This window comes from Cotesia typhae, unplaced genomic scaffold (genome assembly GCF_013202065.1).
Source record: "Cotesia typhae breed Kobodo isofemale line unplaced genomic scaffold, CoteBio_Ctyphae contig_5, whole genome shotgun sequence".
Lineage (NCBI taxonomy): Eukaryota > Metazoa > Arthropoda > Insecta > Hymenoptera > Braconidae > Cotesia > Cotesia typhae.
Genome location: NW_027423757.1, coordinates 4,594,277 through 4,617,373, shown reverse-complemented (window position 1 = coordinate 4,617,373; position 23,097 = coordinate 4,594,277). Strand labels below are relative to the sequence as shown.

General features: G+C 29.7%; 1 protein-coding gene across 5 annotated transcripts in view; it reads right to left on the bottom strand.

Annotated features, from left to right (window-relative positions):
* LOC141530696 (nephrin) overlaps positions 1-23,097 on the bottom strand; it is a 194,394-nt gene that overhangs the window by 137,630 nt on the left and 33,667 nt on the right. For 2 of the 5 annotated variants that reach the window (XM_074247966.1, XM_074247965.1), the window contains exon 3: positions 7,264-7,302. The exons of the other annotated variants lie outside the window; for them this stretch is intronic. In XM_074247966.1, the coding sequence (XP_074104067.1) occupies positions 7,264-7,302 (39 nt within the window). The remainder of the gene's footprint in view (positions 1-7,263; positions 7,303-23,097) is intronic. 5 annotated transcript variants of the gene reach the window in all.

Genomic DNA, 23,097 nt, shown 5'->3' with positions numbered 1-23,097 from the left:
TGTTATTTGAATCATCCATTTTTTACGATCGGAAACGTATTAAAAAATACATCTCACAATAAATGATCTTTTTTCTCGTATCTTGAGCGCATCCTTTTCAGCACATAAATAATTTATAATCTAACTATTGCATGTAAAAAGCAAAGCAAGATATAATAACTAAACGTAATTTATAGTTAGTGAATATAAGCTGATAGAGAGCAGCTTTTATTTCGAAGTTATTTCATTCAGAGATAAAACATTGCACCCATTAAGTAATTAAGGTCTTTCATACATGAGATTTATTATTAGATAAAACAGAATCTACGACAGCTCAAAGAATTGTTAATTATTAATTTCTTATGAAAAAATTTATTTTATATTCGAAAGTATCAAATCATGTTATGTTAAAAGATATTCAAATTTAAAGTTAAAAATTGTTTTGTAATGGAAAAAAATCGTGGTACTTTAACCTATGACAATACAGAGGACTGATACTACGTCGTTACTTGCATTTACTGCACTACTCTAGAGGAATAAAAAAATTCGAACGATCGATAACACTTCACTTCTAAATTTAGTAGTTACACCGATTGAAATAGTTGAAACTCGTGTAGTTACCTTAACAACATAATAGAGTTGATTTTTTTATTACTTTACTCGATTTTTCGTAAAGTTCATTTAACGTATCAGTAAATATAACAAGTGTTGTTCAACGATTCACGAAAAATTAAGAGTTTTTTAAAATAAAAGTTCCGATTTAGTTATTCGAATACAAAATTAAATATTTTCTGGTACTTGAATTTCGTGTAAATTTGAAGCATACACAAATGTTGTTGTAGTACCAAAATGTATTGACATCGGATTTATACTTTATTTTTTTTTTTCAGTGTAAATAAAAAAACTAAAATAAAACGTGATCATGATTATGACTTTGAATTGTAAACTTATTAATGCAACTATTAATTACTGTTAAAATTATAGGTATATTAAATTAAAAGTAGTTAAAAGTTTAATTTTCTTGGCCAAGTTTGTTGAGTGGATGTCTATCTATGGGGAAATGTCACAACACATCTGTACAATGGTACAGTTGTACCAAGTAAATACTTTTCCAATCGAACTCAATTTAACACACAGTTATACACAACGAACGTGGTCGCACAGTCACCTGGGAATCTCAAGTAGAAGTAGAAATAAAAATATAAAAAAAAAAAATAAAAATAAAAATAAAAAAAAAGGATTGAAGACTCGTCGCAACCACTTGTCTACAAGTAAAATCGATCGTCTACACCATAGGTAAATAGAAACTCGGAGTTTTCCTATGTGAATTTACACTGACCACGTAATCACCGGTCTCCAGATGTGCAAAACTTTTCCCTTTAACCCATTAACACTTTATCTTTCTATCCATCTATTTATTTAGTCATCTATCTTCGCGTATATCCTTCTGAAAAATCCGTCAAAAAATGTTACTCAAAAAGTAAAAAAAAAAAAATGTAATTAAATAAACGAAGACTGGGAAATATAAATATTGGAAAATGTAGTGTCGAAAACGTAAACAATCAATATTTATTTTAACTCATTTAAGTTGCAAATTTTTTTTGTTCTCTATTCAATTTTTTGAATGATCTTTAATTCATTAAAAGTAATCCAATGTTATTTCATGATTTTACCTGTCGACGAAAGCTGTGATATATATCTCGGGTTCAATCTAAGTATAATTGAAAAAGACCATTCGGCAACCTAAATGGAAGTAGATTTCATCAATTGATCCTAAAAATTATAAATTAAAATATGCTTGTAAGGGTTCATTTTCAACATCAATACATCGTGTTTTTTTTTTTTTTTTTTTTTTTCCGATTTTCTATAAATCATTCATTTACAATATTTTCTAAATTCTTGTACGATTATAATCTTTTTTACGATTTACTACATAATCTCGGATGTTGTGTTGAATTTTTGTGAAAGAATAAGATACTAATGTATCCCTCAAAACGAATGCAATAATAAAATTTCATTAGAACTATTGAAAATTTTTATCTATAAGAATCTTATGTATGTATGGAAATGAAAGCTTGTTTTATTATTATCACATGCTTTTTACAGAAATTGAATAAGTTAATGTATTTGGAAGTTATTTAGAAGAAAAGAATCTAAAATCTGAAATTTCGAATTTCAAATTGTTGTCATTCATAAACTAACTTATTGATTTTGCTCATATTTGAACTTGACTTTGATGATGTCTGGGGAGTATACATGCCAAGTTTCATCTAAATCTGTTGAGAATTGTAGAATCTAGGCTGAACACTTGCCCACGTTATACATATATATATATATATATATATATATATATATATATATATATATATATATATATATATATATATATATGTATAAACTTTTGAACTATATCTATGTTTGAACCAGCTTGACGATCTGAGTCAAAAAATAGCAAAGTTTCCCGAAAGTCCCATTATGAAGACAAATACAATAGTTAAATTCTTATTAAATCTCCTAATATCTCTGGTAATAATTTTTAAATTATCATAAATGTAATTAGTTAAGATGATCGGAACTCGAAAACTAATTTTCCGATCTTAGGTAAAGATCTTATAATTAAACTGTCAAAAGAAAGTTATTATTCAAGTAAAATAAATAGTTTATAAATTTATATAATATAACTTTCCAAAGCAATTACATAAAGCTTCACTCAACTACAAGGTTATTATCACAACGATTGTTTATTAAAAATTTTGTTACAAAAAGTTAATAATCTTTTCCTTGAGTAAGTATGACTTCTTATTGCAGCGTTCTTATCAATTTTAATAGTTACAGCTCTAATAAGCAAAACGAAAGCAACTCAAATGAACTTGAGTTGATGAACTCAAATCACTGAGAAAATAATCTCCGAAAGTATCCAAAGCTCAGAATTGCAGTTTTAAAATTTATGTGACAACAAATTAGTAACTTTAAGCTGATGCGTAATTAAACTATTGGAAAATTAAACTTAAACTCATAAATTACGAACTAAAACTATTCATGCAATAGCATTAATATCAACACTGTTTGTTTGAGTATTAAATTAATTGTGCTAACTGTATTATCTTTATCATAAAATAATTGAAAGAACCAATTCTTAGTTAAATCTTCAGCACTTACTTTTACGATAATGACAACCAGCCATAATATAACCGATACCTGTTGGTTAACCATAATATAACCGATACCTGTTGGTTAAAGATGATTTAATGGCCCCTAATAACGCTGTTGAATAGTAAGTTGAATTTTTATAAGAAACGTAAAACGAAAGGAAAAGGAATGGGGCAGTAAAGTTAGTGTCCCTAGTTGCGCATTCCCACAGCACTTTTCCACAATCGTTTTTTTCTAAGTCTCCTTTATTTTATTCTTATTTTTGTTCCTATTTTATTCTTTTCGTTTCTTCACTCTTTTACAATTCTTTTTTCATTATTTCCACAAAAGCGTTCAATTTTATGATGCTATTTCCTACCTTTCATTCTCATTTCCGAGATAGGATAATGCAAAGAGAGAAAGAACTCAAGTTAAGCAAAAGAATACTGTTTTTATTTTATTTGCACAGATTTTATGACACTTCATAAAGATAATCCGCCATTATATACCTATGCCATACCCCAGGTCGCGTTCAATGTTACGGGTTAAATGTTTATGCTTGTTCACAGTTAACTTTAACCTCGGAGTGCACGCGTGAATTGAAATAGATTGAGAAATTGAATATTCAATAGACTGTTTATGTATACATCTCAATCAATCTAAATCTATAAATATACGTAAACCGTATATGTTTATCGATGATAGATAGATGGATAGAGAGATAAAGATAGCTAGACGTATAATGTTTATACAGAGCGCGGAAGACGGAAAATAAAAGTGGAATGAGTGGCAAGTAAACTGAATGAGTTTATTGCTAAGCTTTCGACGAGTAGCTAAACTCGAGCATATTCGCAACAGATACCAAAAGCGATCGTAAGTTCGTATCATAAATGAAATCACGTATTTACCCGTTAAGCACGAAAACAGCTTTTAAGCTATACGATGTTGAGTTAGTTCTCGAGGGTCACTGCAGCACTACCAGACAGCCCAAATTCAGTGATATATATCTCCACGATTGCATGGAAATCGCTTGATAGAAATTTGAATTTATGCTATACCATCAAAAGTTAATTACTATTTGAATTTCAAATCACTCAATAAAATATAAAATCATTAAAACTTTTTATCAGCTACCGAATCCGTATAATTTTTGTTTCCAACCAATTCACTCTTTTATTTATTGGTACACTTTATTTTAACTTTACGAATACTTTTAGTTATTTTAAATTATTATTTGAAAAATATCTTAATTTAATTCGTTTTAATACGGTGTCAAAAAACATTATAAAAATAGAATAAGTTAGAAAAAAAAAATCAAAATATAATGATTTGAAAATTTTTAAAATTATAAATTTGTGAATTTTTATATGAAAAAAATCACCAAAATTTTCAATTTTCAAAAAAAGTTTAGCCCCACTTATGCATAATTACCTCATCTCTCAATAATTAATTTTTGAATTTCTATGAAAACTAACATTTTTAATTCTAACTTCTAAAATTCTCTGTTTATTTTTACGATCTTAGTAAATCCAAATTATTTTCCCGTGATATTATAAATAATAATTTTATAAATTATAGATAACTAAGCGAGTAATTACGTCTCAAAATAATGGAATAATTCGACAATAAGCTCTAAAAATTAATTAATATTTTGAATGCGATACTGTGTCAGTATCATTTATGTCGTACGAGGATAAATATACATATATATGTATGAAAGTATCTATATATAGAGATACACATGCACGGCTGAAGTTCCGTATCCGGAACGATTCGGACTTTAGTATCAAGTTGGGCAGTAACGTGTACGAAAACTCGGTTAATGCAATTTTCATCGAGAAAGTTGAGTTTTGGACGGGCGTTAGGTAGATACAGAAAAGCGGTGAGCTTACGGACCAACGGATAGCCAGAGGGTAAGCGATGCAGAGTGTGCTTCTAGCGAGGGTCGTTGATGCTGAGTTGGTGAAAAACAGACGGATATGCTAGAGGGAATTTCGACAGGCAGCCATGGGAACGCAGGTGTTGCGCGTAAAATTCTATTCCTCACGAGTGAATAAATCTGCTTCTAACACCCACCTAGATTTCTTTTTATCATACATATCCATTTATTTGTTTTTTATTCTTCCACTCTACTTCTACCATTTTTGTTACTCTCTCTGTCTTTTCCGTGGATACAGCCACACTCTATCATTTTATCATTCAATCTTACTCTCCGAGCCAATTTCATAATGTAAAAAGCCGATTCTATCTTGAAATATAACAAAAGCCTAAATAAAAGCTCTTTTTTGTTCCACAAAACATGTAGTGCATCATTAATTTCAGTGAAAAATAAAAAATTATACGCATTTAAATTTTCTATTTCCTTATTTAATCCCTCTTTTTGTCTAGAGCGACAATAGACACAAAAATGTTCCAAATCCCGCTTTATATTTTACAGCTATTAGCGGAGCGATTATTTAAAATTTTAGTAAAAAATATGATTGTGCTAAAACTTTTGTTAGAAAATACGAAATTTATCCTTGACAAAAAGCATAATAAAAAATTAACAGGCGAAAAAGTAATAAAAGTTAGTAAAACACATGTAACATATGTTCGATAAAATCTTTGAGTTAAACAGTCAATTAGTATTCCAACGCTTTGGGTTATTTGACGTAATTTAATATTCTGTCTTATACATTATTTTGTCATCAATTATCAACCGTTGTACAACTGCCCTTTAATTATGAGCTCACCGTATAAATTTCGAGTCATTATATATTAATTTTGAAATAGCTCTCAATAATTAACTTTTAAAAAATAGATTTGATTACAAATGAGAGATCAAAGCCGAGAAACAATTTAAACTTTCTATTCTCTCTGAACAAAACGGGGTAAAATATAGTAAGTAATAATAATAACAATTTATAATTGAATTGTAAAAATGAGAAAAATTTCAAGAATTTGAATATTTAATAAAAAATTGTTTACCGTACTCTTAAATATTTTTCCGGCTTTCCTTGATTTCAACTTTAACGTTGTCGAGATGTCTCCAGATCATTGTGTTACAAGTTACAAAAATAAATAAAACAACCCTCCATAAATTGTAACGTTATTCTTATAAAATTCATGTCACATGAGCTTTTTTATGTTTATCGTCACTCGCGTAATATTATCGGTATTAGATCTTGTGCGTGTCACCGTCAAATTTTACGATAAAATGATATCAATATGATACAGCTCACTCACTATTCTACTGTACTGGGACGCTCGGCGACAAAAAATACTATATGACGTCGTAATCTATGATAATATCCGTTTTACTATCGTAAATAAAAAAAAAATATGCTTTATCGCGCAATAATATTTAATAATAAAATCGGCAAGTACTTGAATTTTCCTGAGATGATAATTGATTGTGGCGTTTATAAATTATGTTTCGACTATTAATCCCATTACTTTGTAAGTTAATTACTGTTGAGTGCTGTGCATATTTTATATTAATATTAATATTAATAATAATAATTACAATTACAGTTTATATTATAAGTATTATTCAATAATCAAGATATTAACAACTAGATGTATTATCGTAAGCATTATGTACATTTATAAATGTGTACATTAAAGCAAAAATAATAATAATAATAATAAATAATTACTAGATTTATAATTTTCTAAATTAATGAAAATGCATTAAATTAATTGGGTTAGTGAGCCATAGAATCAATATCATATTGTTAATTTACTCATTATAAATAAAACAATAATGATAATAATACTATAATATATTTGTATAAAATTAGTACAGAGGAAAGACGGCCAGTCGTTAAATGTATATGGGTTATTGGGTTTTAATTAGCTGAGTGAAGGAGTTATTCATACACATATATATATCTACATTTGTAGATATATAAATATATGAAAATTTTTAACTTATAATAGCGAAAAAAAACCAGGTGAATAAATAATACGTGAAAGGAGGAAACATACAGCAAGAGAAAGAGATAGAGAGAGAGAAACATAATAAGAGAATAAGAGAATGAAATGAAGAGAGAGAGAGAGAGAGAGAGAGAGAGAGAGAGATACAGAGAGAAACAGAGAGAGAGAGAGAGTGGTTATACAGAGAAAATGCTACAGACTATATCCTAATTTTGCAAAACAAACAAACGAACCAACCTCCTCGGAAAGGCCTAGCCGAAAATGTTCGCGGGTCCCCTGTAACAAAAATATAGATAAATCATAAAAAAATCATAGATAACTAAAAGAAATAGCTAATCGTAATTTTGTTTAATCAATAAATTAAATTAATAATCATTTATTTTTTTTACAAAAGTACATTCTAGTAAATAAATTCAGTTGTCTGATTTGACACTGACCGTAGCTACTTATCGTTACGCCGCGCTTAGTCTACTTTATTATTTTATGTAAAATAACGAATCCGCGGATAAAATTAAATTTATCAATAAATTATAAACTTAACATAAATAATATCTACATAATAATTAAATGGTAACTTAAAAATTAAAAATTTTTTTCTAATAATGTTTTATCATTATTAGTACCAGTAATTTAACAAATTCCGTCAATCGTGACGTAAATAACAATTTTATAACTATATACGAGCATACGTATATTTATCATGCCAGGCAGAGTTTTCTTGGCATTCAAAATAAATAATTTTAAGGAGAAAAGAGAAAGACAGAAAGAATCAGATAAATAATTCTACAAATATGATTACAAGAGAGTGTTTTTTTTATTTTTATTTTCATTATCAGAGCTCGGAATGCCGAGTTCTCACTTTCTCGACGGTTTTTCACCTCCGAGATTTGCTGGCATTACTCTCTCGCAGTTGCACACAATGTAAGAAATGCATAAGCACGGGAATGATGAGAGGATAGTGGTAGTAATAATGGTATACTGTGAAAGAGGATAGCGGGGGTGCATCGGCAAGAAGCCAAAGACCAAAAGTACCATCTGCGTCCCATCCTTGCCCCTAGTCTCAAGGGGTCGGTAAAGGGGTAGTAATGGAACTTGCAGAAGCCCTTCTGGGCGCTGTGACTTGCCGAGTGCCAGCGGCTGGTTAGATAAGAGAGCGGAATAGCAGTATTAGTAACAGTGTAGGGTGACAAGGATGTTACGGGGGTCACAGTTTGGTGTAACTCGTTGATAGCACGTGGCAGCCTTTACGTACATCGCTTTTTAAAAGGACAAGAAGAAGAAAGAGAGATAAGTGGGAAGGAGTTCTCATAACATTTGGTAGCAGGTGGTACCGCCACCGTGTTATTGCTTCGCGAGTCGGCAAACTATCCGCGGTACCAAAATCAGAGCACTAGGATAGGATTAAAAAAAAAAAAGTTAGACTATTAATATGTTCTTACGATGTTTGTGTGCAGATAAACTGTAAAAAACCTGGAGTGAATTTTCAATCTACGGAGTGTTTACACTAAAATAAATTTTAATTAGAGGAAATAAGTTTCATCCAAAGTTTTAGTTTGTAAATTATATTTTTCCCAAATTTGACTTTTTTGAAACATGGAACTAAATTTTCATAAAGATTATTTTTTTTTTAAGTCTTGTTGATTAATTCTAATGTAAAAAATAAGAAATAATATATTAATAGCATTGCTAAACATTAAATTAAATAAAATTAATTACTTTAATGTTACTGAAGCTCATTGACGTGTAAAAATTTTTAGGATTTCTTAACAAATAAATTATTATAGAGAGAATTTATCAAAAAATGATATTTGGAGAAATAAAAAAATATATCAAACTAAAGATAAAGATTATGTGAATTAAAAAAATTTCTAATAACGCATTCTATAGTTTTTAAACGAATGACAACTATTTTATTATCTTCCATTAATCATTTTAATGAAAATTTTTTTCGCAGTGAGTTTCACTCTTGAGGGATTAAATCAATTAAAAATTATTCACTCCGCAAATTTTTCACAGCGTATCGATGTCGATGTGGAATACCAAAGTTAAGTAAAGGAGGGTGATTGTGTTGGATGAATAAAGTTTAGTACAATGAGGCCGTCTTTCCTCACACGTCGCGCGAGTCTCCTATCCACGACCATACACCACTCGACCTTTGACACATGCACGTGCTCACCAGAACGGTCCAGTAACCGCTATCCTATATACTACAATATATATCAAATATTATATATAGTAGGTAGTATGAAGCATTATATACGTCAGACACTTATATGAAGCTTACGGTTGTCGAGTAGAAAAATAGAAATGGACCGTACCAGAAAATAATAGTTCGATTTAGCAAGTAAAGGTTTGCTGGCTAGCGAGCAGCAGACTTGCTGGCAACGGAAAACGATAAGAAATATCTAGCCGCGAGCGAAGTGTCTTAATCTTTTTAACTTGGACAAAGTAGCTGTCGATTCTCGGTACCTTGCTTGTGTAGATGCTCCGATAATATTGGTTATGTATTTTCTATTCACTTGCCAACAAATACTGAGTGGGCTTATTGGTTTTCTTTTGACGTTATCATAAATGTCAGTAAATAAAATGGGTACGTGTCTTATGTATATGAATATGCCAAATCCAAACAGCTAATGCAAAGTATAGACATATAATATATTGAACTGAAATATACAGATTGAAGAGTTTAAATTGAATAATATTTATACTTTATCGATTTTAAAATTCGAAAAAATGCTTTTAATTTTTTTATTATCAAAGAAAATATAGATGTGAGAAAAATATAATTTGTAAAATTTAATAAAGAGATGAAAATAATTTATTTGATATTTTTGATTAGATATAATGAATTAAAAAAAAAATTTCCCCTTTATCAACTCGATAAATTTTTTTCTTAATATATAATTTCAGGTAAGTTTTAATGGATATTTGAAAAGTTTCAAGGTTTTACGACCACCCGGATCTTGGAGAGTTAAATATTTTATCAAGACGTTTCTGATGATATTTTCTTCAAAAGGTAGTAATTAAAAAAGTTTAACGGTGGATAATTGTGGCGTGCAAGCTTAAAATATATAGATAAATAAATAAACAAATAAAATAACAATATATGTATAGAAATAGAAATTTATATACATATATATATATATATATATATATATATATATATATATATATATATATATATATATATATATATATTACCTGAGGTAGAATTCAATGGGTTGTGTTTTGTAACCCAACCAGAAACAACCGCACGGACTCGAATCTTTCTACTCTAATCTCAGTGTCCATAATCTTTTTATTTTATTTAACTTTTTGTATTTTATTTTCTCTCACTTTCAGGGCCCTGGCAAACTTTTCCGATTTAGAAGCTAATAGAGATACGTCGGAGGGAAAACTGGCGGTGGCAGTGCTACAATAATGTACCGCGAATGAGTATATATGGGCGTAAAAGAAAAAACATTAAGCAAAAACCTGATACGTTTTTATACTTCCAAGATATATATGTAGATGTATGTATTATTTGTTTTTGTATTTCTCGAGCAATTTAACTTTTTTCCGAGTAAAGAGCCGCCTAACTCAGCTTAAAGAAACTAAAAAATTGATTTAAACCTAAGGGCGAGACGTCGACACGTCGATCTAAACTTTTGGGTGCTTGTATATAACCACCGTTAATTATTTAAGGAAGAACGGAACTCCCGTGATAATTACAATCCATTGACCCGTGCACGAGTACCCGTAAAAGACGGGGATTCATTTCGCGCGATTAATCTTAATTTTCATAAACCTGTAATCTTTAATTAAATCACTATTGATTTGCCGGTGAGCCTCTCTCTGCCTCTTATTTCATCAGCAAGGCCTCTTAGGGGCACTAACTACCTCACCATACAAAATATCTCGAGGTAGTCCCAGAGAGCTAAATACTAAAGTGCTCCTTCCTGACTATATGTATATATATTGTGTGTATTTTAAACAAAATCAATTTTCATTCCCCAATTTAATTATTAATTTACGATACCATAAATAATACCTTAAATTCGAGCGGTTGGTCAACAAAGTGAGCACTTGAGATTCTATTCATAGACAACTAAGATGCTGAAGCGCACAGTTGTGAGAAATTATTTATGGCGATTGATACCGAGAGATAAAATTAATAAATATTAAATAAACATTCGAAATTATTTTACTTTAGCTATGTGATGCTTTTCTAAATATTTGAGCAGGATTTCCTGCGATTCAACAATAATTATTTAAGAGAAATTAGCTATTTCATTTAAATATTGCCTCGTTTCCATCAGGAACGTTTCCACTAGCTATTTTCGGTTAATCTGATAACTTCATTTTCTTAAAGATTTTCCTAATTGAAACAACTCTCAACTCTCAATTTTCTTACGGATTTTTATTGTCTTTTAATATTTTTGAAATCTTTAAAATCTTTAAAATCGGTTTATTAATTCTGAGAATACGTTGAATTCTAGAAGATGATATGTTGGAAAGATTTATAGTCTATATTTAATTATGTCAATGAATATTTTATAGCGGCTTATCACGACGATAGACAGAGTTTTAAAATTTTCAAAATCTTAAAAATTCATATTTTGACAGTTTTTTTCTTTACATATTTAATTAATTGTAAAAATTGATAATAACTTCTTTTCATTTTTAACGATAGTAAAAGTTATTCGAGTGTGAATATCAAGTCTCTCGTTCGGCTCGTTGTAAGAGGCCTGGAGAAATTCCCGCCATTAGTCTGGGGCCCAGATATATTAAAGGGATTAAAATTCAAATAGATAAATAAATGGGAGTTTTGTTATACGTCAGCAAACTCACTTATACTTAAATCAAAAAGTACCTTAGTAATAAAAAAAAGTAGTGATAAAATAATTAATATAAGTAACCACGTATGTCGACAAAACAACTTCAGGTATTATCTATCTTTTTAAATCTTGCCAAGTAAATTTTGAATGTTAACTTTCTATGAGATAAAAATGTTTATGTAATTTAATCAATGAAAATAAATTTGTGTTCAACAATATGCTCTATATATTGAATAATTTGAACCATCATTTTATTAATAAAATCTATCCCTCTAATCTTCTGGGTTCTCGGTCTACCGGTTGAAACATACCAGGACCAAAATAAATTCAATTTATTTGTCTAATTTGGACATAACGGATAACTTTTGAATGAAATAACTTGTTGGATTTCTGTAAGTCGCATTTCAAAGTCCATTAAAAGAGCGTTTACTTCCACGTCATTTCATCCTCCTAGACTGAAAATAACTTATTCGTCTGTAGATATTTAATGAAATTTTTCTATTACATACGTTTTAACGATCATACAAGTTTTTCGTAACTTATGGAAAAGGGATTCTATAAATGTGATTATCAGTGTTGTGATTTTGTTTAAGTAGAAAATCTACTTCCTTTTCGGCTGCTGAATGGCATTTTTTTAACTTTTAACTTAATAAATATTTCTACAAAGAAAAGTATTATTTATGAACAGCAAATAAATCGCATTTATTAAATGATTTTTTAACTATTAAAAAATATTTATTAATTTATCTGATATTAAAAACTATTCATTAACAATTAATCAAACTTATTAAACATTAACAAATCCTATAATCGATACATAATTTTTTTATTACGTTAACAGTGAACATACTTGATTTACTAAATTTTTAAATATATTTGAGTCGATAAAAACCAACCTTAATTTAGAGAAAATTCACATCAAATAAAGTATGAAAAAAAAACTACTCTCACATTGAGTATAAAGTTTTAAAAAATTGTGAACAAGTTTGTGAAAATATAAATTATTAAAATTTCAAAGAACATGCCCATTGAATCTTGAAATACTTTAATGGCTTGCAAAATCTATATAGGGTGTGGAATTCCGGAATTTTCATCAGTCGTACTTGAGAGCAAACTTTCGATGAATAATAGTCGACGTAACAATATTATTTTAGAGGGAGTAAAACACCGAAGTTGTATACAAAATTAATAACAAAAAAGAAAAAAAAACGTTAATTAACGAAAGTAAGAGAAAAGGAATAATAAAATAAAAGCTAAGTAAATATAAGTAGAGGATAATTAAGAGCATAATACGCGTGTGTATATAGAGAGGAACATTTTAATGGGAAGTAAAGAAAGTGTTGGCTACGAACGGCTGTAGAAACACCCCGTTATTTTGGTTCTCTTAGCCTTAGGGGATGGCGAAAGGTGGTATAAGACTGAGTCACAGTCCCCTTTGCTTTCATACAATACAAACAGCTTAATTACACGGTGAGCCAGCACAGAGTAGAGAGAAAGAGCTATATGCCAAAAGAGATTCCTAATGCCGGCGACTGCTGATTCCAGATCGTTATGATTTCATAAATGTATATTATATGATCAAGCATTTGGGTAAACATTTGTTTTTACGTATATACATGATTCTACATTATTTGGTCCTTATAATTCCGCAATAATCAAACATAATTTATTTAGTGTTTATTCGAGGATTTCTTGTGGGAAATTTCGATAGCAATAATATTATATCCCATTTGCTTTAACAGTTCTATATATTTACATAGCAATTAACTAAAGAAACACTTATTGGATTTATTTCACGATTTATTGGTATTTAATAAAAATATCTATAAAATATATTTCTTCTTTTTACTTTTTCTAATTTACAAATCGAAGATAATTTTAAAAAAATACCAGGATTGTCTGTTATTAAGTTTGAATAAAAATTGATAATTCTGACCTATTAGAAATCCCGAGCTAGCAAAATAGATATTTATTAAAAGTTATACAATTATTGTATCGTTATAATCCAAATTTATACCAATTTTAATTGAGATGCAATTTTAGTATTAGATTTCAAATCAAAATTAGGAACTGACAGTTACAAAAAAAATTGTATCTAATAAAATAAGCAGTAACTGACAATCGATTTGCGTTAAGTACAGGTCGTATCTTTAGGTGCAACATCATAAATACATTTTGCGTGCATGTGACGTCTCTAGAACATAGTGATTAGGTATCTTTACTGCCATCTGGATGAGGAGTAATATTTTAAACTGTCCTTAGAGAATGTTAAGATTCTTTATCGAATTTTAATTTTTTTGAATGATTTACAAGACAAACTAGGTTATTTTTCTACTTCATAGAATATTCATATGCATGAAAGAATAAATTATAAAATATGATCAGATTCTTGTTAATTTTTAATGCTTCAAACAGTAATTCAGACTCTGGATCGGTATTTTAATTTTTTTGACATTTAAATCTGTTTGCAATGGTATTTTCGCTATATAATTGTTGAATTGGAGAATTTAAATAATAAATATCACAAATTAATAATTGAAATGATTTTACTCTTTAAAATAGTATTTGTTATAAATTTTTTTCGTGTAGTCTTACAGTAAATAACCAATCAAGTGTCAATTAATATATGAAAACTCTGTTATTTAAGAAATATGGAAGTCAGGTTAATGATAAAAACAAGCGCGACCTCATAATATTTAATATAAAATATAGAATAGAAAATTATGTCGATCGATGGCGGAGAAAAAATCGACGGGATCGCGTGTCGACGAGCAGGTTAAATCTGACGTTACGTCGAGACGGTGAAATGCTGGGTGACCAGGATGAAGGTGGAGTAAAGTGCATGTGTGAACAAACATATGTATCTATGTATATATGTGTACATGCAATACATGAACATTGCCCTAGAGTCGACATATATATTTTCCGACTCTTGAGAGTCGTCGTTCTACTTTTCATCAGCACTTTACTCTTCATTCTTTCCACTATATTTAGCACCAATTATCCTGTTTACTCTTACTGTGCCCACGTAACTATTGAATATTAATTCACGGTAGCAGGGAAAAATATTTTATTATTATTCGCTGAATAAACTGTCAGATCTGGATAAATAGAAGTTTGTCGGGAGTTAAACAAGTATAATTGAGTTTACAAATGTAAATTTTTTTCATAATACAAATATTTAGCTTGGAGGTATCTAGATCTATGTGACTGTATTTGACAGCACAGTTTCTGCAGGTGACATTTTTATTTATTTTCGATATTGAAATGATAAATATGTCGAAACCTTCTGAAGGATATAAATAATTATGTTCGCTCAGGTGATTAAGGGTAATAAATCATATTTTAAGTTTTCGAACAACATATTCATATTTTCGCATTTAATTCGGTTGTAAGCTAATTATAAAATAATAATGATAAAAATTTTTATGTTTTATAAGTACATTTTTTACTACGAAAATAATCAGAGGTTAAGGGGGGAGACTCATGTAAAATTTTCAAAAAATCGATTTTTTTTTTTCGATATTCTGAAAGTATACTATGTTGAGCGTGTACTGACGAGCCGGAAAAAAAAAATCTCGAACATTTACAAAGTTATGGCTAATACAGTGGAGCGGGTCGGAGTACGTATTGTTAAGTAACGAGCCAGGTAGTCGGGGCGCTTGAAAAGGACCTTTCTATTATAATACCTAGAAATATTTATTTTGTTCAACTACCGAGAATCCCTTTTAGTATATATATATACATACTTTTACATTCCTGCACACGTGTAACATTAGTACACGAATAACCGTTAGTATAGAAATATATTTAGTTTAGCTGGAGATTTCTTCGTGTTCAGTCGATTTTTAAAAGCAAAAATGCCGAATTATAAAAAAGGCACACGTGGCAATATTGCACGAAATATCTCCAAAAAACGAAGTTATCAGGGTAATCAGTTCACCAATAAAGAAGGTGAAAATTTCGAAGCCAATACAAGCCACAATGAGAGTGCCAGTGGCAAAAAACTCCATACCTGTGATAGTGAAGAAATTATAACAAATCCTTTACACGGGTACAGGATAATTGAATTTTTTACGGTGTTCACAGCTTTGTCGGAAATTGTGAAGTGCTCGGTGTGTAATCAGAAGATAAAATTCAGTGAGTGTGGTTCCAGAGGTCTTGGTTTTAAAATTGTTATCACATGTCCATGTGGTAATAAAATAATCAATTCAGGTCCTTTCATTCACAACGGATTTGAAATAAACCGGAGAATAGTGTTTATCATGAGACTTTTGGGTGTTGGAAGAGAAGGAATAAATGTATTTTGTAACCTGATGGATCTATGCACTGGTTTGAGTAAAAGTTGTTACGCTAACATTGTGGAACACATTTATAATACAGTGAAATTATCATTTGAATTTCTATCGCAGAAGGCAGTGAAAGAAGAGATGGAAAAAATGTTGAGCAAGGAAGAGAAAAAATATTTTAAAAGTATCTGGAGATGGTACTTGGAAAAAACGTGGTTTCAAATCAACGTACGGTGTTGCAACGCTCATAGGATATTATTCAGGGAAAGTTATTGATTTGAAAACAAAAAGTAGTTACTGTCAAGGCTGTGTTTACTGGAAGAACAAGACTCATACAGAAGAATTCCGTAAGTGGAGTGAGTATCATGAGGATGAGTGTCAACAAAATCACGAAGGTTCGTCAGGAAAGATGGAAGTCGATGCCATGAAAGAAATGTTCTCGACTTCAGAAGAAAAATTTGGAGTAAAATATGGTAACTACATTGGTGACGGAGATTTTAAGACATTCAAGGCTATTCTAGATTTAGAACCTTACGGTAATGAGTTACCAGTAGTGAAGAGTGAATGTATTGGTCATGTAGAAAAAGAATGGGCTCTCGACTTAGAAATGTAAGAAAAGAAAAGAAACTTTCGGGGAGAGGAAAACTAACTGATAAAGTGGTAAAAAATTAACAAAATATTATGGTTTAAGTATTCAGAGAAATGTTAACAGTGTTGAAAATATGAAAAAAGCCATAATGGCTACTTATGATCATATTTTTTCCACTACAGAAAATCCCCAACATGATAACTGCCCTGAAGGCGTTGATAGCTGGTGCAAATGGCAGAAGGCTATTGCTCTAAATCGAGATCCTCGAGAGGAAAATTTAGCTCCATTACTTGGTGAAGATTTTAAACAGCATCTTTTACCAATATATCAAGATTTGTCCAAAGATGATTTACTTGAGCGATGCCTTGGTGGTCATACGCAGAACGCGAACGAAAGTTTTAACGCTACAGTTTGGCGATTATCCCCAAAACACCTGCATTCCGGACTAAAAGTAGTCGAAATTTCAGCTTACATTGCTGCTGGGATATTTAATGAAGGTTATACTTCCATATTAAGAATAATGAACCTTCTGAATCTGAATATTGGCACTTATGCTAAGATATTTGCGGATAGTACAGACGAAGAGCGAATAACCCGACAGAATCGTAAAAGCCTTTCAGAGACCAAAGAAGCTCGTTCAGCTCGCAGACAACATCAAATAGATGAAAATCAACTTTTGAGGAGGCAGAAGGACTGTTATATGGACCTGGAATTGCAAATTAGTCGGTAAGTAATTAATAATTCAGTAAAACTACTCATTTTCCTGTACTGAAACTTTAAACGCGATTATCTCGAAACTACTTTTTGAAAAACTGCTCGTGTTGTAGCTCAAAAAATTATTGACCGATTTGTTTGAAATTTGGTGAGGCTTTTCTCTACATTACTACCGGAAGGATAAACCTGAAACTTCAGGTATTTCTGATTGATTACTAATTTTTTTTGGGGGTAAAAGGATAAAAAAAATAGCCCAAAATCGTAACTTTTTTTAAGGCTGATTTTATATTGGATTTTATCCTTTTTTTTTTAATTTTAAAGGTTTATCCTTTCCGTTTATATCTCCTGAAAAAAAAAAATTTTTTTTTTTTGTTTCAGATCAACGGTTCATGAGTGACAAATAGAGCAGTTTCGGACCTCGCGTCGGAGGCAGCCTACAAGACATCATGCTGAGCCGCCATTTTGTATTAAAAAAAAAAAAAAAAAGTTTTTTTATAATCTTAAAATGTTTAATAAAGTTGTGTTAAAAGTTCGAAACAATGAAATTATTTTATCACTGTAAAAAAAAATGTTAAAAAATGACCGATTTCGGGGGATTTACATGAGTCTCCCCCCTTAAATTTAATAATTTTTCAAGCTTGACGCAAAAATTTGCGTTAAAAAAGCTCAGAGAAAAAGCAGCAGTACGTAAAACAGTACTACTATATACTGTTATGTGTGCTACGAGAAAAAATATAATACCGACGAAATTTAATTAACAGAGATGATCATTTAAAGTAATAAGCAATACGCGATTTCCGACATTATTATGCGGTATGCATTATCTTCAAACTAAAGAGAGCACACATTTATTATTCAATAAAAAAAAAATTATAATCATACTAATAACAATAATAAGAGAAATTAAAAAACAAGTGAAAAAAAATGGTAAAAAATTTAATACCTTTTTATATGTAGTTCTATTGGGTTGCAGATATCCTTTCGAAAGCATTACACGGCCAAAGATCGCAAGATAACTTTCTGGGTCACCGCAAAGTGCCTTGTAAGTTCTAGATTTACTTTTTACCCTTAACTTCTTTTATTAAACTTTAATACTAATAGTTAATCTTCAAACAAAAAATAAAAAAGAAGATGAAGATGATAATACAATAAACTAAAAAATAACTTTAATAAAATACTTGATATTGTGGTATTGATTTTATATTATCATGTTGAGTTTTAGAATGCTTAAACAAATAGCGAACAAAGATAATCATAATTACTTAAGAAAAATTAAATATAACTGAACTGTGACAAAGTTTACGTCTGTTATTTTTTCGACCTTAAAATTGACTTTACAAAAATGAAAGGAGCTTTTTTATGGTACAATTTTCTATAGCATGTTTATGCACTCTATGTACAATGTACGTTGTACATCTCAAGCTCGTATCAATGTAGCTAGATATGCAGACACGAAGATCTCTCTCGGTTCAAGAGAATATAAAGGGAATTATTGGAGTAATCAACTAACGCGTTTCCTTCTCTATTCCGGTGCTCTCTTTCTCTTTCTCTCTGTATCATCTGACCTCGTAACAAGGCTCTGGACTACCAGGAATTTAATTAGTCGGGATACCTACTGCAAGCACGAACCTACACGAATCCACTTGTCGACTTTAAGTAAAAAAGGTATATAATTAAATAGACTGAATAAAAGTCAATGTAAAGTGCGTAACTTTGTGAGGTAAACCGCTGAAACTTTACTTTAATATACTTAAGGTTTATTTTATTCCAACCATTTATTTATTTTATTCTTTCGCTCGATTAGTTTCTGTTGAATAATATTTAAATGGTATATTTTCATCCATGTTTCACATTTCTTTACTGGTTTAATTTTATGCCCGATAAAAAATGAAAAGTTCGAGCTGTTATTCTTTCGCGTATAGCAAACGCTGTTTATAGATAAATTGAATCAATTAAATTATGTACTTTAAGATTAAGATTTAATTCACTCAGTACCGATCACGTAAATGCACTTTAGATTGTAAAGCTTCCAAATGGATACTTTTACTCATGTATAAAATGCTTCTTTTAATAACAAAAATAGAATAAAAGTGCATTCAAATAAATATTATTTCGCAATCATTCGTGAAACGTTTCGACTAAATGAAAATATTGATACAGAAATAAAGTCTTTTGAGTAAAAGAGTTTAAAGATAAATGTAGTTCACTTTAATAATTAATATTGATAGTTAAATTTTCTGTGAGAAATAAATGTTAAAGTCAGAAGATCAAATGTTATGCGGTGCTCGATAGAATTACAAATGAGCTTATTATCCGAGCTGAATTAATAAATAACTAATCGACTTACGATCTAAGTTCTCTCGACTTAAGGATCATTTAGCATAGAGTATTAACGGGGAAACATTTTGCCGTTAATTGGCCCTCGAAGCGATAATCCGTGTACCACATAATCCACTGTGCGTACAATAATCGCATATACAATAACCGAATGATCCAACTTAGTTTCTCTGGTCTAGAAGGACTTTACATTTATCTGTACTTACGTATGTACATTATGTGTTCTGCGCCATAACTTGCTTGTTACAGAGACGGTGAATACAAGGCACAGAAAAAAATAAATAATTGTGTCAAATAAACTTATTAAGTTATGACTGAACTGATATATAAATTTTTTCTTTAGAAATAAAATAACAAAATTTATTTTAAATTGAACACATGAATTTTTTTATGTTATCAACATTTTATTCTGTAGGAATAATTTAATTTGACTACATTTAATTAATTTTTTAATTTTCAAACTGACACAGCAAAGTAAAATCATGTAAAATTTATGAAAAAATATCAAACTAATCTTTATCTGCAAGTAATTTAAAATACCGATTATCGTTTTTTGAATTACTCTAGATATAAGCTCATTAATTATTGCTTACTTGAGATGTGATTTGATCGGCATGTTTAATATTTTAGATATGTAAGGAATATTTAATAGGTTAAAGTTACATTTTAGGTATTGATTTCCTGTTTTAAGGAATCGCAAAATTAAATTCAAAAACTCAATTGAGTGAAGTTTAATTTTAATCTTCATCCTTGTTATTAATTTTTATCATTTAAAGTAAAAAAAAAAAAATTTACAACTGATATTTGTGCATTCATATTATTATTTTTATTCAAGAATATTGCAACTATCAACAAACAATTCTATCCCAAAATATAAAATTTATTTTTTCACATTTAAAGTTGTAAGCTATTGATGTATAAAAAGATAATTCAATAGACAAACTTTTGTAGCGTTATATTTTACATGAAAATATTCCTTTTGTAAAATAAAAAATTGAATGCTTTCAGCCTCTAACATTTTATTGTAATATTATATGAAAATTATTCTAATTCCTTGCAATGATCGATCATTAAATAACTTAATTATTTTCATATTTTTTTCCACTTCCGTCTAACAGAGAAAGTATCATTTGAAAAAATCCTTAAAAAATTACTCTCATTATTGATGGAGCTTTTTCCTTTACAAACGTACAGGCATAAAGATGTATATGTTGTGTGAGTGTGAATATTTTGAAAACCGGATAATTACCTCATGAGAAGATTAAATATTTTATGACATACTCGAGTATGCTGAGAGCCAGGATGAATTTTAAAGCATACGTTGTCACGCTGATGAAAGTTGGATTGCTCTCTCTCTGATGATAGTTTTCTGTTAGGCAAAAAAAGAAACGGAAGGGAAAAAAATGAGGAAAATAAATAAAACAAAAAAGCTTGTTCAAAGGACAACCAATACAGCGGATGACTCTAACAGTAAGTTGAGAAAAATTCAAGATGAAAATGGAAAAAAATGTTTACTGTAAAGAAAGGATACTCTTTACTTTGTGTTGTGAGCAAAGTAAAAATGGAGTAAATTGAAACACATTTGATGGCTACTGAGCGGAATTTGTGCCAAACAATTTGCAATGCTGAAACGAAAAGTTGTCAGGTGTTCCGGCGCTCCTCTACTGAAAATTGTTCGCTCTCACGAATGTTACGGGTTAAATGGAAACGTGTCGTAATAAAATGCAAAATGATAAAAAATAAAAGCGAAATCGATTGATCGAAGTATGGAAAAATTTTCAATTAACTGAACAGTACTGTACATAATAAATAGTATCTTTTATATAATATCCGCCGATATAAAAACTAAGTGATTGTTTGCTAACTTTAATAATGCTAAACTTAAGTCCACTAACAAAAGTTTTTATTATTCGTTTTTCATTTTCATCATTAAACTTATCTTTAACTTTATTCAAATCGCTTGTTAATAAATCATTCACCGGTTGAATTAATATCCCAACTTTTAAGTAATATCCTATTAAAATTTTCTTTCTATGTATGAATAAGAAATATGCAGACATAAATGGAATGGATCAATGAAAACAGTTATAACTAATTAGCAAATAATTTAAAACTTAATAATATGGTTTAAATAACTTGACATTTTGATAAAAATAGTAACCGTTGAATAATGAAAGCTATACCGAGAATTTAAACCATCCTATTATCGTGTTTTATTTAAACAAGATGAAATTAATTTTCTCTAATACTGTTACCCAAATTTTCCACTTAAAGCGCTCTAATAATAAACCCAATCACTAATTACGCCATATTGAAATAACCAATTGCACATAATTCGGTTGCTCTAATGAGTGAATTTGACCGCAATCGACTGTCTGCTATTGAAAAATATTGAGCTTTACCGATAATCAATATATTAATTCATTAAGTGTATTGCAGCCACACGGTGGCCACATAAACTCGTTTGTATGTATTATAATACATGTTTGGAAGATAAGTACGAAAAAGACACGCGTCAGATTAGTAATTGTAGTTTATAAACGAGTGTGCAACGAACCCCAAACCGGGTACGGTTTCCTGCATATCGTATCATGATCCTATACTCACGCACATTCACACGGACTTGTATAAATGTACATGTATAGATAGCGTCAAGTCTCATCTGGCTTGACCCATAATTGCTCGGATATGCTCTGGCGCTCGTTGCTGCCGATACACCCGTGCCCATCCAATCTCATATAATAATGATACGTGCAAATAAGTGGTCTTGGGTCAATAGTGCAAGGTGTAATGCAGTCCCGCAGAATGTCTCAGTAGAGCGTACTATTTAGCGTGGGTACGCGAACGGTTAATTTATCTTAAACGATATAGGTACTGTCTATGTAAATATTAATACAATATACCCGGTTTATTTATACGTAATAATCAAATAATTATGGTTTGTACGGAGAGACAATTAAAGAAATGGTTTCGTTTGTCAAATTGTGTCATTTGTGACAGAATGTAAAAGATTTTTAGTTAAAAAAAAAAAGGCTATTCAACGACCGAAATGGAACTAGATTTCTAGTAAATCTTTAACGATGAAAATCATTTTTAAGAATAAGATCCACTAAAAAAGTTGTTGTTACACAGTAAATAAATGTAAATGAAAAAACAAACAATATGCTTATTTAAAATTTATGAACAATAAAAATATTTTAACACAATTTCGAGAGATTTTTCAAAGTGTAATTGAGCGAACAGAATATTTAAAATATACTTTACAAGTTTTTTAAAACAATACATTTTTTAGACCTACAGAAAATAGAAATATTTTTTTTTTTTC